Genomic DNA, 21,110 nt, shown 5'->3' with positions numbered 1-21,110 from the left:
TAAGAAGGAAGGCTGCCGGAAAGAAGCCGAGGGTGAGTATATTCCTATTAGTTATATACTCACCCTCGGACGCGCCCTGCTTCTTTCCGGCAGCCTTTCTTCTTAAGAATGAGCGCGTTCAGGGCCTTAGATGACGTCACGGCTTCGGAACTCAGATTCAGAAGATCGCCGACCTCATGGCCGACCCCACACAGGGGTCGGGTTTCATGAAACCCGACTTTGCCAAAAGTCGGCGACTTCTGAAAATGGCTGACCCGTTTCGCTCAACCCTAGCAATGAGTCCAGATCTAAATCTCATTGAACACTTGAGGAGAGAGCTTAAAATTGCTGTTGGGAGAAGGCACTCTTCAAATATGAGAGACATAGAGCAATTTGCAAAAGAAGAGTTGTCCAATGTTCCAGCTATTAAAAAACAAACCAAGCAAATAAACATGTATAACAAAATGTATAATTGCAATCATTTTCTGGGAGAAATCTTCATTTCTGGAATTATTTCAAGTGTGCCAACACTTTTGGCCATGGCTATATATATATATATATGAATACTGATGTCAGTAACAACCCTTCCAATTCACACAGGCAAGCAAATCAAACCATAGATGTTCATAAATTAAGTTTTGTGTAATAATGAGAAAAGACACAGGGAAAAATTATTGACCACACTTACTGAAATGTATTTACTACTTTGAGCAAAAATCTTTGTTGGTGCTGACGAGCTTCAAGACGCCTACTGTATGGAGAAACTAGTCACATACATTACTTAGGTGTGATTTTGTCCCATTCTTCCACACAAGTACTCTTCAGATCCTAAAAGTTCTGTGAGCTCTTTCTATGAACTCTGAGCTTTAGTTCCTGCCATACATTTTCTGTTGGATGCAAGACAGGTGATTGGCTGGACCATTCTATCTGCTTTTTTTCCCTTCTCTGAAACCATTTGAGACTTTCCTTGACTGTGTGTTTGGGATTAGGGTTGAGCGAAACGGGTCGTTCATTTTCAAAAGTCGCCGACTTTTGGCTAAGTCGGCGTCTCATGAAACCCGATCCGACCCCTGTGCTTGTCGGCCATGCGGTACGCGACTTTCGCGCCAAAGTCGCGTTTCAATGACGCTAAAAGCGCCATTTCTCAGCCAATGAAGGTGAACGCAGAGTGTGGGCAGCGTGATGACATAGGTCCTGGTCCCCACCATCTTAGAGAAGGGCATTGCAGTGATTGGCTTGCTGTCTGCGGCGTCACAGGGGCTATAAAGGGGCGTTCCCGCCGACCGCCATCTCACTGCTGCTGATCTGAGCTTAGGGAGAGGTTGCTGCCGCTTCGTCAGAAGCAGGGAGAGCGTTAGGCAGGGTCCACTAACCACCAAACCGCTTGTGCTGTAGCGATTTCCACTGTCCAACACCACCTTCGGTGTGCAGGGACAATGGAAGCTACATTTTTTTTTTTCTCTCAGCGCTGTAGCTCATTGGGCTGCCCTAGAAGGCTCCGTGATAGCTGTATTGCTGTGTGTACGCCACTGTGCAAACCAACTGCTTTTTTCAAAGCACATATCCTCTTGTTCCTTCCTTTCTGCACAGCTATCTTTTTTGTTTGTCCACACTTTTTATTTAATTTGTGCATCAGTCCACTCCTATTGCTGCCTGCCATACCTGGCTGAGATTACTGCAGGGAGATAGTAATTGTAGGACAGTCCCTGTTTTTTTTTTTTTTTTTTTGTGGGAGATTAAGATTTGCATTTCTGCTACAGTGCCATCCGTGTGTGTGCCATCCCTGTGTGCGCCATCTCTCACTCAGTGGGCCATAGAAAGCCTATTTATTTTTTTGCTTGATTTGGGTTCTAAAATCTACCTGAAAAAAAAATCACTACATCCATCAGTGGGAGATTAATACTGTCCTCAGGGCTTGTGTGCCACTCCTGATCCTGACTCCTGTGCGCGCCATCTCTCACTCAGTGGGCCATAGAAAGCCTATTTATTTTTTTGCTTGATTTGGGTTCTAAAATCTACCTGAAAAAAAAACACTACATCAATCAGTGGGAGATTAATATTGTCCTCAGGGCTTGTGTGCCACTCCTGATCCTGACTCCTGTGAGCGCCATCTCTCACTCAGTGGGCCATAGAAAGCTTATTTATTTTTTTGCTTGATTTGGGTTCTAAAATCTACCTGAAAAAAAAAAACACTACATCAATCAGTGGGAGATTAATATTGTCCTCAGGGCTTGTGTGCCACTCCTGATCCTGACTCCTGTGAGCGCCATCTCTCACTCAGTGGGCCATAGAAAGCCTATTTATTTTTTTGCTTGATTTGGGTTCTAAAATCTACCTGAAAAAAAAACACTACATCAATCAGTGGGAGATTAATATTGTCCTCAGGGCTTGTGTGCCACTCCTGATCCTGACTCCTGTGAGCGCCATCTCTCACTCAGTGGGCCATAGAAAGCCTATTTATTTTTTTGCTTGATTTGGGTTCTAAAATCTACCTGAAAAAAAAAACACTACATCCATCAGTGGGAGATTAATATTGTCCTCAGGGCTTGTGTGCCACTCCTGATCCTGACTCCTGTGAACGCCATCTCTCACTCAGTGGGCCATAGAAAGCCTATTTATTTTTTTGCTTGATTTGGGTTCTAAAATCTACCTGAAAAAAAAATCACTACATCCATCAGTGGGAGATTAATACTGTCCTCAGGGCTTGTGTGCCACTCCTGATCCTGACTCCTGTGAGCGCCATCTCTCACTCAGTGGGCCATAGAAAGCCTATTTATTTTTTTGCTTGATTTGGGTTCTAAAATCTACCTGAAAAAAAACCACTACATCAATCAGTGGGAGATTAATATTGTCCTCAGGGCTTGTGTGCCACTCCTGATCCTGACTCCTGTGAGCGCCATCTCTCACTCAGTGGGCCATAGAAAGCCTATTTATTTTTTTGCTTGATTTGGGTTCTAAAATCAACCTGAAAAAAAAACACTACATCCATCAGTGGGAGATTAATATTGTCCTCAGGGCTTCTGTGCCACTCCTGATCCTGACTCCTGTGAGCGCCATCTCTCACTCAGTGGGCCATAGAAAGCCTATTTATTTTTTTGCTTGATTTGGGTTCTAAAATCTACCTGAAAAAAAAATCACTACATCCATCAGTGGGAGATTAATACTGTCCTCAGGGCTTGTGTGCCACTCCTGATCCTGACTCCTGTGCGCGCCATCTCTCACTCAGTGGGCCATAGAAAGCCTATTTATTTCTTTGCTTGATTTGGGTTCTAAAATCTACCTGAAAAAAAAAAACACTACATCCATCAGTGGGAGATTAATGCTGTCCTCAGGGCTTGTGTGCCACTCCTGATCCTGACTCCTGTGAGCGCCATCTCTCACTCAGTGGGCCATAGAAAGCCTATTTATTTTTTTGCTTGGTTTGGGTTCTAAAATCTACCTGAAAAAAAAACACTACATCCATCAGTGGGAGATTAATATTGTCCTCAGGGCTTGTGTGCCACTCCTGATCCTGACTCCTGTGAGCGCCATCTCTCACTCAGTGGGCCATAGAAAGCCTATTTATTTTTTTGCTTGATTTGGGTTCTAAAATCTACCTGAAAAAAAAATCACTACATCCATCAGTGGGAGATTAATACTGTCCTCAGGGCTTGTGTGCCACTCCTGATCCTGACTCCTGTGCGCGCCATCTCTCACTCAGTGGGCCATAGAAAGCCTATTTATTTTTTGCTTGATTTGGGTTCTAAAATCTACCTGAAAAAAAAAAACACTACATCAATCAGTGGGAGATTAATATTGTCCTCAGGGCTTGTGTGCCACTCCTGATCCTGACTCCTGTGAGCGCCATCTCTCACTCAGTGGGCCATAGAAAGCCTATTTATTTTTTTGCTTGATTTGGGTTCTAAAATCAACCTGAAAAAAAACCACTACATCCATCAGTGGGAGATTAATATTGTCCTCAGGGCTTGTGTGCCACTCCTGACCCTGACTCCTGTGAGCGCCATCTCTCACTCAGTGGGCCATAGAAAGCCTATTTATTTTTTTGCTTGATTTGGGTTCTAAAATCTACCTGAAAAAAAAATCACTACATCCATCAGTGGGAGATTAATACTGTCCTCAGGGCTTGTGTGCCACTCCTGATCCTGACTCCTGTGCGCGCCATCTCTCACTCAGTGGGCCATAGAAAGCCTATTTATTTTTTGCTTGATTTGGGTTCTAAAATCTACCTGGAAAAAAAACACTACATCAATCAGTGGGAGATTAATATTGTCCTCAGGGCTTGTGTGCCACTCCTGATCCTGACTCCTGTGAGCGCCATCTCTCACTCAGTGGGCCATAGAAAGCCTATTTATTTTTTTGCTTGATTTGGGTTCTAAAATCAACCTGAAAAAAAAACACTACATCCATCAGTGGGAGATTAATATTGTCCTCAGGGCTTGTGTGCCACTCCTGACCCTGACTCCTGTGAGCGCCATCTCTCACTCAGTGGGCCATAGAAAGCCTATTTATTTTTTTGCTTGATTTGGGTTCTAAAATCTACCTGAAAAAAAAATCACTACATCCATCAGTGGGAGATTAATACTGTCCTCAGGGCTTTTGTGCCACTCCTGATCCTGACTCCTGTGCGCGCCATCTCTCACTCAGTGGGCCATAGAAAGCCTATTTATTTTTTTGCTTGATTTGGGTTCTAAAATCTACCTGAAAAAAAAAACACTACATCAATCAGTGGGAGATTAATATTGTCCTCAGGGCTTGTGTGCCACTCCTGATCCTGACTCCTGTGAGCGCCATCTCTCACTCAGTGGGCCATAGAAAGCCTATTTATTTTTTTGCTTGATTTGGGTTCTAAAATCTACCTGAAAAAAAAACACTACATCCATCAGTGGGAGATTAATATTGTCCTCAGGGCTTGTGTGCCACTCCTGATCCTGACTCCTGTGAGCGCCATCTCTCACTCAGTGGGCCATAGAAAGCCTATTTATTTTTTTGCTTGATTTGGGTTCTAAAATCTACCTGAAAAAAAATCACTACATCCATCAGTGGGAGATTAATACTGTCCTCAGGGCTTGTGTGCCACTCCTTATCCTGACTCCTGTGTGTGCCATCTCTCACTCAGTGGGCACTGGGCCATAGAAAGCTTTTTTTTTTTTTATTATTATTTGGTTTCTAAATTGTCCCTGAAAAAAACAATTTATCTTATTTGGTTTCTAAAGTCTCCCTGAGGAAAAAAAAAAAAAAAAAAAATAGGTGGGAGATTAATATTGACATTTGTGCTTGAGTGACAGTCCTGCGTGTGTGGCATCTCTGTGATTTTGTGCCACAGAAAACAGAGTGTGTAACATTGTGCCTGATTTTCCTTGTGGTCTCACCAACCTGTTAAGGGATATTGAAATCATACTGAAGTTATAGCTTACCGTGTAAGTTGTTTGACAGCAACAAATAAAGTTACTTTGGTTAAGTTTTTAAAACAATGAGGAAGTCTGGTGCAAGAGGTCGTGGCCGTGGGCGTTCATTGTCAGCTGGTAATGATGGTAGTGGTAGTGGAGCATCAGGTGGTCGTGGGGATAAAAATATTCCACGTAAGTCTGGAGCTGTGGAGCCAGTTTCGTCGTCTGGCTACACAAGGCCTCGAACGCTCTCTTTTCTGGGAGTAGGAAAACCGCTTTTAAAGGCGGAGCAGCAACAGCAAGTTTTGGCTTACATTGCAGACTCAGCCTCTAGCTCTTTTGCCTCCTCTTCTGAAACTGGTAAATGTAAAAGCAGCGCGTCGCTTGTGGATGTCCACGGTCAGGGACAAGTCGCTTCCTTGTCCTCTTCAGCAAAAACTACAACAAGAGAGAAGGATGCAGCAGGCGACACAACGGGTTACTCCATGGAGCTCTTTACACATACCGTCCCTGGCTTACAAAGTGAAACACTTAACAGGCCATGCCCATTACAAGTTGATTCTGACATGGAGTGCACTGATGCACAGCCACAGCCAGAGTACTATGCTGCTCCTTTGACTCAGACCACCACATTGCCCTCTCAGGGTACAGATCCACAATCAGACCCTGATGAGACTATGTTGCCCCGCCACGAACGCTATACCACCGACCGACACAGTGACACAGACGAAATTGCACACAAGCTCGAAGAGGAGTTAATAGATGACCCAGTTATTGACCCCGATTGGCAGCCATTGGGGGAACAGGGTGCAGGCGGCAGTAGTTCAGAAGCGGAGGTGGAGGAGGGGCCACAGCAGGCATCAACATCGCAACAGGTTCCATCTGCCGGGCCCGTATCTGGCCCAAAACGCGTGTCAAAGCCAAAACCTGTTGGAGGACAGCGTGGCCATCCGGTTAAAGCTCAGTCTGCAATCCCTGAAAAGGGATCCGATGCTAGGAAGAGTGCAGTCTGGCATTTTTTTAAACAACATCCAATTGATCAGCGCAAAGTCATCTGTCAAAAATGTTAAACTAGCTTAAGCAGAGGTCAGAATCTGAAATGTCTCAATACTAGTTGCATGCATAGACACTTAACCACCATGCATTTTCAAGCCTGGACTAACTACCAAACGTCCCTTAAGGTTGTAGCACCCTCGGCCAATGAAGCTAGTCAGCAACGCAACATCCCTTCCGTCACTGTAAGGCCACCATTTTCCGCACCACCGGCAGTATCTGTGCAGGTTTCTTTGCCAGCCAAAAGCACTCAGGGTCAGGGAATCACCAGTTTTGTAGGAGGAAATATTGCATCTAGGTCACCGGCGGAAACAATACCATCTCCAACCGTCTCGCAGTCTGCCATGTCCACCGGCACACCCGCAAGTTCCACGATCTCCATCTCTCCAGTTCAGCTCACACTACATGAGACTCTGGTTAGAAAAAGGAAGTACTTATCCTCGCATCCGCCTACACAGGGTTTTAACGCCCACATAGCTAGACTAATATCGTTAGAGATGATGCCCTACCGGTTAGTTGAAAGCGAAGCTTTCAAAGCCCTGATGGAGTACGCTGAACTACGATACGAGCTACCCAGTCGACACTTTTTTTCCAGAAAAGCCATCCCGGCCCTGCACCAGCATGTTAAACAGCGCATCGTCCATGCACTCAGGCAATCTGTGAGTACAAAGGTGCACCTGACTACAGATGCATGGACCAGTAGGCATGGCCAGGGATGTTATGTGTCCATCACGGCACACTGGGTGAATGTGGTGGATGCAGGGTCCTCAGGGGACATCAATTTCGGGACAGTTGTGCCTAGCCCACGGTCTAGGAAACAGTTGGCTGTAGGCGTTCGCACCACCTCCTCCTCCTCCTCCTCGTCCTCCTGCAGAAGCTACAGCTCTTCCACAGACCACAGTCGGCCAACCACTCCATCGGCAGATGACACTGTTGCACACCAGTTGTCCCATTATGGGCCAGCTACTGCCAAGCGTCAGCAGGCTGTATTGGCTATGAAGTGTTTGGGCGACAACAGACACACCGCGGAAGTTCTGTCCGAGTTCTTGCAACAAGAAACGCAGTCGTGGCTGGGCACAGTAGATCTTGAGGCAGGCAAGGTAGTGAGTGATAACGGAAGGAATTTCATGGCTGCCATCTCCCTTTCCCAACTGAAACACATTCCTTGCCTGGCTCACACCTTAAACCTGGTGGTGCAGTGCTTAGTGAAAACTTATCCTGGGTTCTCCGACCTGCTCCTCAAAGTGCGTGGACTTTGCTCACATATCCGACGTTCGCCTGTACACTCCAGCCGTATGCAGACCTATCAGCGGTCTTTGAACCTTCCCCAGCATCGCCTAATCATAGACGTTGCAACAAGGTGGAACTCAACACTGCACATGCTTCAGAGACTGTGCCAACAGAGGCGGGCTGTTATGTTTTTGTGGGAGGATACACATACACGGGCAGGCAGTAGGATGGCAGACATGGAGTTGTCTGGTGTGCAGTGGTCCAAGATACAAGACATGTGTCAAGTCCTTCAGTGTTTTGAGGAATGCACACGGCTGGTTAGTGCAGACAACGCAGTAATAAGCATGAGCATCCCCCTAATGCGTCTGCTGATGCAAAGTTTGACGCACATAAAGGAGCAGGCGTCTGCACCAGAGGAAGAGGAAAGCCTTGATGACAGTCAGCCATTGTCTGGTCAGGGCAGTGTACAGGACGAGGTAGCGGGCGAAGAGGAGGTGGAGGACGAGGAGGATGATGGGGATGAGTATATTTTTAATGCGGAAGCTTTCCCGGGGGCACTGGAAATTGGTTGCGTGGCAAGGCCGGGTTCTGGTTTTTTGAGGGACACAAGTGACGTAGATTTGCCTGAAACTGCCCCTCAACCAATCACAACCGGAGATTTGACAACTGGAACTTTGGCCCACATGGCGGATTATGCCTTACGTATCCTAAAAAGGGACACACGCATAACGAAAATGATGAACGATGACGATTACTGGTTGGCCTGCCTCCTTGATCCACGCTATAAAGGCAAATTGCAAAATATTATGCCACATAAGAACTTGGAACTAATATTAGCAACCAAACAATCAACTCTTGTTGACCGTTTGCTTCAGGCATTCCCAGCACACAGCGCACGTGATCGTTATCACACGAGCTCCAGGGGGCAGCAGATTAGTAGTGTTAGGGGTGCACACATCAGAAGTGGCGTTGGACAAAGGGGTTTTCTGACCAGGTTGTGGAGTGATTTTGCTATGACCGCAGACAGGACAGGTACTGCTGCATCAATTGAAAGTGACAGGAGACAACATTTGTCCAGTATGGTTACTAACTATTTTTCATCCCTTATTGATGTTCTCCCTCAACCGTCATTCCCATTTGATTACTGGGCCTCAAAATTAGACACCTGGCCAGAATTGGCAGAATATGCATTGCAGGAGCTTGCTTGCCCGGCAGCAAGTGTCCTATCAGAAAGAGTATTCAGTGCTGCAGGTTCAATATTAACCGAAAAAAGGACTCGTCTGGCTACCCAAAATGTTGACGATCTAACATTCATTAAAATGAACCACAACTGGATTTCAAAATCTTTTGCCCCACCTTGCCCGGCCGACACCTAGCTTTCCTATGAAAAGCTCTTGCCTGTGGACTACTGTGAATTACTTTTCTAATGTCTAATTTTCTGCAGCTGATTGTCCGGCATATGACATGTTTACACCTCCCTAAATGGCCAAACTCACCACATGGGGCCGTGGTATCGCGACTTGGCGCAAGCACCCGTGAGACAGCTGTTTGCCTGAAGAGGTGGGTGTGCTCGCTTTTGGTCGACGGCATTGGTACTGGGTCCCTCATAGTACAATAAAGTGTCTCTGGCGGTGGTGGTGCGCACCCAACATCAGACACACTGTTGTAACATGAGGGGCCCTGGGCCTGTACCGCCGGCCACAAGAGAGTTCACCCACCCCCAGGTCAAACATTGCTCTACCACTTCCACAGTTATCTCTCACACTTCCACCAATGTTTAGTCTATGCGCTGACATCCTTCCATACCTGCCACTGACAATACCATTGTGTTGACATGTATGATGGTACATAACATAGTCAGGGGCAGTGTCCTCTATTTACCACAGTAAATACTTTGCACTAAATTAGTAGGTCTGAAACAACGCAGAGGATCCCACCCCTGAACCTAATGATTGCACCCATTAGTGTCTTTGTTTTAATGCGAGACATTCACATTTATTTGTTGTTTTTTGACTACTAACTGGCAGACACTCATTACAATCGGCCTCCGTTGACCACACCACTGCTGCCCGTGTACCCCTGGAACCAATTATAAAGTGCCTACAGCCAGCCCATTTTATTATGTTAGGCCTTCGAAGCCTGTCTGCGGTCCCTCCTTCCACTAGGCCTCCACTGACCAGACCACTGCTGCCCGTGTACCCCTGGAACCAATTATAAAGTGCCTACAGCCAGCCCATTTTATTGTGTTAGGCCTTCGAAGCCTGTCTGCGGTCCCTCCTTCCACTAGGCCTCCACTGACCAGACCACTGCTGCCCGTGTACCCCTGGAACCAATTATAAAGTGCCTACAGCCAGCCCATTTTATCATGTTAGGCCTTCGAAGCCTGTCTGCGGTCCTTCCTTCCAGTAGGCCTCCACTGACCAGACCACTGCTGCCCGTGTACCCCTGGAACCTATTTTAAAGTGCCTACAGCCAGCCCATTTTATTGCGTTAGGCCTCCGAAGCCTGTCTGCGGTCCCTCCTTCCACTAGGCCTCCACTGACCAGACCACTGCTGCCCGTGTACCCCTGGAACCTATTTTACAGTGCCTACAGCCAGCCCATTTTATCATGTTAGGCCTTCAAAGCCTGTCTGCGGTCCTTCCTTCCACTAGGCCTCCACTGACCAGACCACTGCTGCCCGTGTACCCCTGGAACCAATTATAAAGTGCCTACAGCCAGCCCATTTTATTATGTTAGGCCTTCGAAGCCTGTCTGCGGTCCCTCCTTCCACTAGGCCTCCACTGACCAGACCACTGCTGCCCGTGTACCCCTGGAACCAATTATAAAGTGCCTACAGCCAGCCCATTTTATTGTGTTAGGCCTTCGAAGCCTGTCTGCGGTCCCTCCTTCCACTAGGCCTCCACTGACCAGACCACTGCTGCCCGTGTACCCCTGGAACCAATTATAAAGTGCCTACAGCCAGCCCATTTTATCATGTTAGGCCTTCGAAGCCTGTCTGCGGTCCTTCCTTCCAGTAGGCCTCCACTGACCAGACCACTGCTGCCCGTGTACCCCTGGAACCTATTTTAAAGTGCCTACAGCCAGCCCATTTTATTGCGTTAGGCCTCCGAAGCCTGTCTGCGGTCCCTCCTTCCACTAGGCCTCCACTGACCAGACCACTGCTGCCCGTGTACCCCTGGAACCTATTTTACAGTGCCTACAGCCAGCCCATTTTATCATGTTAGGCCTTCGAAGCCTGTCTGCGGTCCCTCCTTCCACTAGGCCTCCACTGACCAGACCACTGCTGCCCGTGTACCCCTGGAACCAATTATCAAGTTTATAAGCGTGTCCCGAGGAACACTCCGGTATAAAACATCAGAAAATATAAAAATAAGTATTTTGCTTATAATAAAGAAAATACTGGAGAGATATCAAATGCATACATTTTAACATTAAAAACAAAAACACATACAACCAAAAACTGGTACAGTACCAAAATTGGCCACCAGCTACAAAAACTTTCTCCTGCAAGTAGTTAACTGAAAGGTTTTTTTCCATTGAAAACACAGATATGGCATCCACCGAGTGTTGTCCTGTCGCGTCTTCTTTATATTATTGCAAAGAAGCTGCAACTGAATAAAGCTGTGCTTCAACCTTCTGGCTTTCGGCCTATAGTATCAGATATTAAACTGCATTTGGCCTTCAACTTTGGTTACGGCCTACTAACGGTGTCTGCCCCTCCCTGGTGTTGCCCTCAACTGAATAAAGCTGTGCTTCAACCTTCTGGCTTTCGGCCTATAGTATCAGATATTAAACTGCATTTGGCCTTCAACTTTGGTTACGGCCTACTAACGGTGTCTGCCCCTCCCTGGTGTTGTCCTCAACTGAATAAAGCTGTGCTTCAACCTTGTGGCTTTCGGCCTATAGTATCAGATATTAAACTGCATTTGGCCTTCAACTTTGGTTACGGCCTACTAACGGTGTCTGCCCCTCCCTGGTGTTGTCCTCAACTGAATACAGCTGAGCTTCAACCTTCTGGCTCTCATTAAGTGTTTTTTAAAAAACAAAATGGTGGTTAGGGCCTACTAACGGTGTTTGCCCCTCCCTGGTGTTGCCCTCAACTGAATAAAGCTGAGCTTCAACCTTCTGGCTCTCATTAAGTGTTTTTTAAAAAACAAAATGGTGGTTAGGGCCTACTAACGGTGTCTGCCCCTCCCTGGTCTTGCCCTCAACTGAATAAAGCTGAGCTTCAACCTTCTGGCTCTCATTAAGTGCTGTGTTTTTAAAAATTGGTGGTTAGGGCCTACTAACGGTGTCTGCCCCTCCCTGGTGTTGCCCTCAACTGAATAAAGCTGTGCTTCAACCTTGTGGCTTTCGGCCTATAGTATCAGATATTAAACTGCATTTGGCCTTCAACTTTGGTTACGGCCTACTAACGGTGTCTGCCCCTCCCTGGTGTTGTCCTCAACTGAATACAGCTGAGCTTCAACCTTCTGGCTCTCATTAAGTGTTTTTTAAAAAACAAAATGGTGGTTAGGGCCTACTAACGGTGTCTGCCCCTCCCTGGTGTTGCCCTCAACTGAATAAAGCTGAGCTTCAACCTTCTGGCTCTCATTAAGTGTTTTTTAAAAAACAAAATGGTGGTTAGGGCCTACTAACGGTGTCTGCCCCTCCCTGGTCTTGCCCTCAACTGAATAAAGCTGAGCTTCAACCTTCTGGCTCTCATTAAGTGCTGTGTTTTTAAAAATTGGTGGTTAGGGCCTACTAATGGTGTCTGCCCCTCCCTGGTGTTGCCCTCAACTGAATAAAGCTGTGCTTCAACCTTGTGGCTTTCGGCCTATAGTATCAGATATTAAACTGCATTTGGCCTTCAACTTTGGTTACGGCCTACTAACGGTGTCTGCCCCTCCCTGGTGTTGTCCTCAACTGAATACAGCTGAGCTTCAACCTTCTGGCTCTCATTAAGTGTTTTTTAAAAAACAAAATGGTGGTTAGGGCCTACTAACGGTGTCTGCCCCTCCCTGGTGTTGCCCTCAACTGAATAAAGCTGAGCTTCAACCTTCTGGCTCTCATTAAGTGTTTTTTAAAAAACAAAATGGTGGTTAGGGCCTACTAACGGTGTCTGCCCCTCCCTGGTCTTGCCCTCAACTGAATAAAGCTGAGCTTCAACCTTCTGGCTCTCATTAAGTGCTGTGTTTTTAAAAATTGGTGGTTAGGGCCTACTAATGGTGTCTGCCCCTCCCTGGTGTTGCCCTCAACTGAATAAAGCCGTGCTTCAACCTTGTGGCTTTCGGCCTATAGTATCAGATATTAAACTGCATTTGGCCTTCAACTTTGGTTACGGCCTACTAACGGTGTCTGCCCCTCCCTGGTGTTGTCCTCAACTGAATACAGCTGAGCTTCAACCTTCTGGCTCTCATTAAGTGTTTTTTAAAAAACAAAATGGTGGTTAGGGCCTACTAACGGTGTCTGCCCCTCCCTGATGTTGCCCTCAACTGAATAAAGCTGAGCTTCAACCTTCTGGCTCTCATTAAGTGTTTTTTAAAAAACAAAATGGTGGTTAGGGCCTACTAACGGTGTCTGCCCCTCCCTGGTCTTGCCCTCAACTGAATAAAGCTGAGCTTCAACCTTCTGGCTCTCATTAAGTGCTGTGTTTTTAAAAATTGGTGGTTAGGGCCTACTAACGGTGTCTGCCCCTGCCTGGTGTTGTCCTCCACTGAACAAAGCTGAGTTTCCACCTTCTGGCTCTTTTTTTTTTTTTTTAAATTGCTGGATGGGGCCTAATAGCTCTGTTTGCTCCTCCCTGGTGTTTGTCCTCAACTAAAAAAAGCTGAGCTTCAACCTTATGGCTTTCGGCCTATAGTATCAGATATTAAACTGCATTTGGCCTATTAGTGTGTTTGGGCCCTTAAAACAGTGTCTGCTGCTCCTGGGTTTGCTACTCCACTCAACAAAGCAATGCCGCCTGTTTAGTCCTGTTACCAATTTTGAACTGCATTTAGCCTACTTTATTCTTTGGCCCTATATCTGTTTCCTCCTCATCCTGCCCACTGCCCAGCCACTGCTACATGAGTCTGCTGGTACATTGACCTAGACCACTACATTCCCCTTGCACTCTACACAGCCAGAATCTGACCCTGCTGAAAGTCAGGTTCCCCTTCCCGCATGTTATACCACCTTACACAGGGACAAAGAGGAAGGTGCAGATGAAAGTGCAGGTTCCTTCATCAGGTGGGGGGGGCATACTCGTTGGCGACGTCACTGGCACATGGCCCCTCAGAGTACGCAAAAGTGTCGCTGCTGGTGGGAGGCGCCCCCGCCGTGCAAACACACCGCTGTACTTTGAGGGGCCCTGTGCCAGTGCCAATGCCAACGAGTGGGCCCCCCTGCTTGCTTAGGATCACAGCACTTGCAAACTTGACATACTTACCTCTCACTGCTCCACCGCCGTGACGTAGTCCATGTTTCCTGTGCCCACTAAAACCTTGAACCAGCCCTACCCCCCACAACTTTTGCCAAATCACCCCCAATTTCCAGTGCCCAACTATTATTATAAAGTTAATTTAGATTGACAAGCTTCAGAAAACAAGAATGGATGTTTTTGGCATTAAAATGGGCACTGTAGGTGTTTTCCTGGCCTCCACTCACTGCCGGCTATGCTTCCCCATTGACTTGCATTGGGTTTCGTGTTTCGGTCGATCCCCGACTTTTAGCGATAATCGGCCGACTTCACTCGACTCGACTCTGGACTAAGTCGGGTTTCACAAAACCCGACTCGATCTTAAAAAAATGAAAGTCGCTCAACCCTATTTGGGATCACTGTCTTGTTGAAATGCCCATCATTGTTTCATCTTCATCATCTTGGTAGATGGCAGCAGATTTTCATCAAGAATGTCTCAGTACATTTGTACACTTCCTTCAATCATATGAAGTTTGTCAGTCTGGTATGGTAAAAACACATCCCCACACTATGACATTCCCACCACTAAACTTCACTGTAGGTGTGTTGTTTGTGGGGTGATATCCAACTTTTATCACCAAACATGGTGTATATTATGTCATCTAAAGAGTTCAATTTTGGTCTCATCTGACCAGACTATATTATCCCAGAATTTCCCAGCCTTGTCTAAATGTTGTTAAGCAAACTGTAAGAGTGCTTGAACATGACTTTTGCTCAGCAATGGAGTCTGGTGTGGTGAGCATGCATACAGGCCAAGGAGAGTGACTGCATTACTTAAAGTTTTATTTGAAACAATTCTACCAGCTGATTACAAGTCTCTGTAGCTCTCCACAGGTTGTCTTGGCTCTTGTACAACTCTTCTGATAATTATTTTCATTCTAATGTCTTAAGTCTTGCGGACAGCATCTGATCGTGGCTGGCTTATGTTGAATTGATGTTCTCATGGCACCAACAGTGCTCATTGGAACCTTTACCAGTTTAGATATTCTTCTCTAAACAATTTCATCAGAATATTTTGCAACAATAAGGTTGCGACAGCTCTCTGGTGCTATCTATCCGGAGATGTTTCTTGTGTAGCACCTTGGTAATGAGACATCAGTTGAACTAGCTGCTATTATTTTTCACTAAGTGGCATGATTGCTGTCTAATTATTGCTAGATTTTAGCCGGTGTCATGACTTTCCATGGCTATTTGCACCCCTCTTTCTTGATGTGTTCAATATTTTTTCCTTTGGTCATCTCTCCTTATTACACATAAGTTAATTTATAGACATGTATGGCTTGAATTATTTGCCTTTGTGGATTGGATGGGTTGTCACCGACAACTGAGCCTGCAGCTGGTTCCCTCACCAACCCTGTCCCAGGGATTCTCTTGAAGATAGAGATGATAGGGTCTCAAGCCTTACTATGCTCCTGAATGCACAGTGAACTAATTCCTCCTCCACCCAGGGAGATAAGGGACTGAGGAGAAATGGATAGCACAAACCAGACAGACAGGGGAAACAGACTGGGATGAAAGGAAATGGCAATAATACAAAAACCCTCAAGCAACAGCAAAGAGGAAAACAAGGGTACAGTAGGAGCAACCAACCAAATGCAAGAAGATAAGGTAATACACACACTGAAAAAACTACACAGAAAACTTCTAGCGTAAACACTATCTAACTGTCACAAGGACTACTCCTTCACCACCAAACTGGTTCGTTGCAAGCTATCACGAGCTGGGAACAGAGGAAGTAGTGAGGTTTAAATAGAAAGCCCTGCAGAGTAATAGGATAGGCCAAAGAGCAAATGGAACACCTGCTTTAAGAAAGGAGTGACAACAGGCAAAGGGAAATCAGCATCCAACCAGCTCCAGGATTTCCAATAGCTCAGCGGATAGAGACGTGGGCAGACAACCACAAGACTGCCAGAATGAATCCTGAGGCATGACAATTGGTGACATTTTCAACACTTATTTCACCAACTGAAGTTGAAAGAAATTTAATGGTTATTTTAAATTTTTGTGGAAATTCAAAAACTGAAAAGTGGGGCGTGCAATATTATTCGACCCCCTTAACTTAATACTTTGTTGCGCCCCCTTTTGCTGCGATTACAGCTGCAAGTCGCTTGGGTTATGTCTCTCTCAGTTTTGTACATCGAGAGACTGAAATTCTTGCCCATTCTTCCTTGGCACACAGCTCAAGCTCAGTGAAGTTTGATGGAGATCGTTTATGAACAGTTTTCAGCTCTTTCCACAGATTCTCAATTGGATTGAGGTCTGGACTTTGACATGGCAATTCTAACACCTGGATATGTTTATTTATGAACCATTCCATTGTAGATTTTCTTTGTGTTTGGAATCATTGTCTTGTTGGAAGAAAAATCTCCGTCCCAGTCTCAGATCTTTTGCAGACTCCAACAGGTTTTCTTAAAGAATGGTCCTATATTTGGCTCCATCCATCTTCCCATCAATTTTACCCATCTTCCCTGTCCCTGCTGAAGAAAAGCAGGCCCAAACCATGATGCTGCCACCACCATGCTTGACAGTGAGGATGGTATGTTCAGGGTGATGAGCTGTGTTGCATTAATGCCAAACATATTGTTTGGCATTGTTGCCAAAAAGTTTGATTTTGGTTTCATCTGACCAGGGCACCTTCTTCCACATGTTTGGTGTGTCTACCAGGTGGCTTATTGCAAACTTTAAACAACACTTTTTATGGATATCTTTGAGAAATGGCTTTCTTCTTGCCACTGTTCCATAAAGGTTAGATTTGTGCAGTGTACGATTGATTGTTGTCCTATGGACAGACTGTTCCACCTCAGCTGTGTAGATCTCTGCAGTTCATCCAGAGTGATCATGGGCCTCTTGGCTGCATCTCTGATCAGTCTTCTCCTTGTTTGAGATGAAAGTTTAGAGGGACGGCCGGGTTTTGGGAGATTTGCAGTGGTATGATAATCCTTCCAGTTCAATATGATCGCTTGCACAGTGCTCCTTGGGATGTTAAAAGTTTTGGAAATAATTTTGTATCCAAATCTGGCTTTAAACTTCTCCACAACAGTATCACGGATAAACCTCTCCACAACAGTATCTCGGACCTGCCTGTTGTGTTCCTTGGTCTTCATGATGCTCTCTGTGCTTCAAACAGAACCCTGAGACTATCACAGAGCAGGTTCATTTATATGGAGAATTGATTACACACAGGTGGAATATATTTTTTATCATTACACATTTAGGACAACATTGGATCATTCAGAGATCCACAATGAACTTCTGGAGTGAGTTTGCTGCACTGAAAGTAAAGGGATGGAATGATATTGCACGCCCCACTTTTCAGTTTTTGAATTTCCACAAATATGTCAAATAACCAATAAATTTAATTCAACTTCACAATTGTGTTCCACCTGTTATTGATTCTTCACCAAAAATTTACATTTGGTATCTTTATGTTTGAAGCATGATATGTGGGAAAAGGTTGAAAAATTCCAGGGGGCCGAATAAATATATATATATATATATATATATATATATATATATATAGTACAAATTGCAAACTACTTTTTTCCCTCTACTGCAGTTCCTTTTGAGTGCTGAAAACTGTAATGATAAATACCTAATCATAGCAGAAAAAATTTAAAAAATGTACACATCCAATGTGAATCCCTGGTTCACTGATTAGTGTGTTTTATAGGCAATTTATCATTTATAATCCATTTCAATATTTACACCAATTTGTCTAGCAGGCACCTGCACTGCATGTCCTAGACCAGTGGTCCCCAACCTTTCTGACCTTGAGAGCCACATTCAGCTTAGGGAGAGGGTCACGAGCCACATTCAGCACTGAGAGAGGGTCGCGAGCCACTTCCAGCTCCCACTCCCTTTCAAAGTAGTGTCAACCAAAGCCCCCATTACAGGTATAATGATAACCAAAGCTTTTGCACAGAAATCACTCTAAAGCAGTAAACTGAGATCCCGGGGTTCCCACAATACCCCCATTCAGTATTCTCCCATCAATGACTCCCAACACACTGTCACATCCAGCTTTGAGCACCTATTCTAACTGATAGTAGCATCTTCTTGCGTACCAAACCTAAAACATCTCTAAACCCCTAAGACCAGTAAATGTACATCCAGATCTGCACTACTGTGCAGGGCTACTCACAAAATTTACCATTTTGAGATGTCTTCTTCATACCAGTTTGCTACACATGGAGCTAATGCACCAAGCTGGCAGACAGTCGCGAGCCACAATTCACGAGACCGCGAGCCACATGTGGCTCCCGAGCTACAGGTTGGGGACCCCCTGTCCTAGACTATTAATTAAAAAGGGCCATTGTCTCAATTTGTTTTGAAAATAGACAAAGCACCCCTGACATATTTCACTAGAGATTTGGCTTCATCAAGAGCTATGTTGTTATATAACCACAAGACAATCTTACTGTAGAAAATGGTGCACTTTTGCCACACATTTCCCTCTATACATTTTAATGGGTAAAATCCAAGGTCATATCTCCAGCTTAATCTGATTCAAAATCTGCAGCAGCAATCAAACTATGCCATGAATTTTCTCAACAACGTATTAACAATTTTCATGAAAACTCATTTATGTTACTGTTAATGTAATATTCAGAAGATTTTCCCAACATAAATCCCCAATAGAAAATCTACTGTGTAACTGCCCTGTGGGAACATGCCCATGCTACAGCCACTATTAGTTTAGGTTTAAATTTGGATCACCACAATTTGGTAATTTAATTACATCTGGAGCTCATCCATTTATAGTTTCAAATGTAAATGAATATTATGCAAATGGAACACACTTAAAAACATTACTTACTGAAAAAGCACAAGGCCAGTCCATTTTACCTGAATCTTCTTTATGTCTTGGAAAGCTTTCAATGACAATATTGGAGACTTATTGTATTTTAATAACTTTTAGGATTTTAGAGGGTAATGAAACATTTCTTTTATTTTTGCACAGTTAAGTATATACCATTGACTACATTTATTTATAGACCATAGTAAGGATATGTTCATGCACAGCAGATTTTGTTTCTGAAATGTTATTTTATTTATCTGACTGTGGTTATCAGAACATAATTTACATGTTACACAGACTCCATTCACATGTATTCACATGTTCCATTTCAGTTGTAAAAAGATCAATAGTCAGCCACATATGACCATATCCTTGTATATAAAATTCTATTTTTGTAAAACATTAGTGTTGTAATAACATAGTGTATACTTTGGTATATCTGTACTATGTCTAAATGACTTTTTTTGCAATAATTTGTTTGCCCTAGAAATAGTTGACAGATAACTGCTACTAAATCCTACCATTGATTCCGTTTTTTATTTTTTATAACCAAAATATCTCAATTCATTAACACATGAATATCTGAAGGGTCTTATCACAAAATATAAAATATAAACAGTTCTCAGATGTTGCTACTTTTAAATGGCTTTAAATAATAAAGATGTAGCAAGTAAAAAAGATATTTAAAGGAACATGATAAATACTGTAAAACTATATAGCATATGATTTGTCATAGAGCACAAAAATATATACCCAACAACTATAAAAGCTATATCAACATGTTATAAAATAACGTAAATGAATTACCTTTATATTCAATAGCAAATCCAGACATACCAACAGATGCATCACTACGAAATGCCAGAAACAGGCTGTTGCTGCTGCTTTCTAATCTTTCTGGTGCATGGGAACCTTGGAAACTTCCAATTATGGGACTGTTGGAGTTATCACCTTCATATACATGCAGAAAATCATAACTGGGTTCCATATTAAAACTGAAACACAGAAATAATATGCATCATTAAACAGAAGGTCATGCAAGATTTATAATATCTATTTTGTAACACATGGTTCAACTTCATAAATATATATATATATATAGAGAGAGAGAGAGAGAAAGAGAGAGAGATCAAAATTGGAACAGCATCTGATATTACCGCAATTGTTGTGCATCGCTTCCCAGACCCATGGTCCAATGGCTTCCAATATATATATATATATATATCTTACAGAATTCAAGACTTGCCTTCACAGTTTTACCATATTTTATTGCAACATGGTAGATATATTTTAATATTACGTTATGTTAATCTAAAATAGAATTATTTTAGATTTTATATTTTGGAACACACCTCAAATTTAGGAGATTTTAGTGGGCAAATACACACACAGGAAACAATACTGCAACATGAAATACAGTTACAGGGTATATAAATATTTCATGAATAAAGTTGTTTTGTTACAAAATAAGAAAAGCAACTTTGCAACCATATCTCTGTAGTGCTTTGTTTTTTTTTCTAGTTTTGATTCTGATGTAATAGTATAACTTGTGATTAGATTAAATTTTTTCAAATAGGGAGAACTTTTTTTTACACAAACCAAAATAATAAAAAGACAGTTATAATACATCATCAAAGCAATGAGAATGAAAATATCTGTTGCTTAAAATGCTACATTTCATATTCAGCCATTAATGAGCCAATGATTGATAGTAGACACAAGCACTTATGTTTTTTTTACAGCTGTGTTTGTATTTACCATTTTTTCCATGCGTTATATATTTAACTCAGGTTTGTGCAAAGAAACTAAAAGCTGTCTAAAATGGTCAGACCAAAGCAACCTGAAATATGAACAATGACCTGAAATGGTAAAAAAATGGAATATGCATTATTTATAGTGCTTTTAATTTGCTTTTTGCTTAGTTGAGTGAACTCTTATAATTGAAAAAGTCTGAGTACAATATTACAATGCCAAGGAAAATGGGTAAATGAAAGGCTATGACACAGGCTGAGGAAGAAAGAGCAGAGAAGTGTTTGATTAGGAAGACAGAAATATACTAACGGAAATATGAAAGGTATTAGCTTTATGCTTTGTAATATAAATAACCTACTGAAGCATGCAAATAGATAGTATCACACAAAAAGTGCAGATAAGCTTTAAATGTTAATAAAGGCAAGGACACGCCAAGCCTATTGGCTCTTAAATAAATGAATATTGCCTCC

The 21,110-nt window shown here is 43.6% G+C and overlaps 1 protein-coding gene across 2 annotated transcripts in view; it reads right to left on the bottom strand.

Moving 5' to 3' along the window:
• CSMD1 (CUB and Sushi multiple domains 1) overlaps nt 1-21,110 on the bottom strand; it is a 2,858,343-nt gene that overhangs the window by 566,064 nt on the left and 2,271,169 nt on the right. For both annotated transcript variants that reach the window (XM_077290057.1, XM_077290056.1), the window contains exon 29: nt 19,696-19,883. In XM_077290057.1, coding sequence (XP_077146172.1) covers nt 19,696-19,883 — 188 coding nt within the window. The remainder of the gene's footprint in view (nt 1-19,695; nt 19,884-21,110) is intronic.

This window comes from Ranitomeya variabilis, chromosome 2 (assembly GCF_051348905.1).
Source record: "Ranitomeya variabilis isolate aRanVar5 chromosome 2, aRanVar5.hap1, whole genome shotgun sequence".
Taxonomy (NCBI): Eukaryota; Metazoa; Chordata; class Amphibia; order Anura; family Dendrobatidae; genus Ranitomeya; species Ranitomeya variabilis.
Note: the sequence above shows the minus strand (reverse complement) of the source record. Positions and strands in the feature narration are given on the sequence as shown.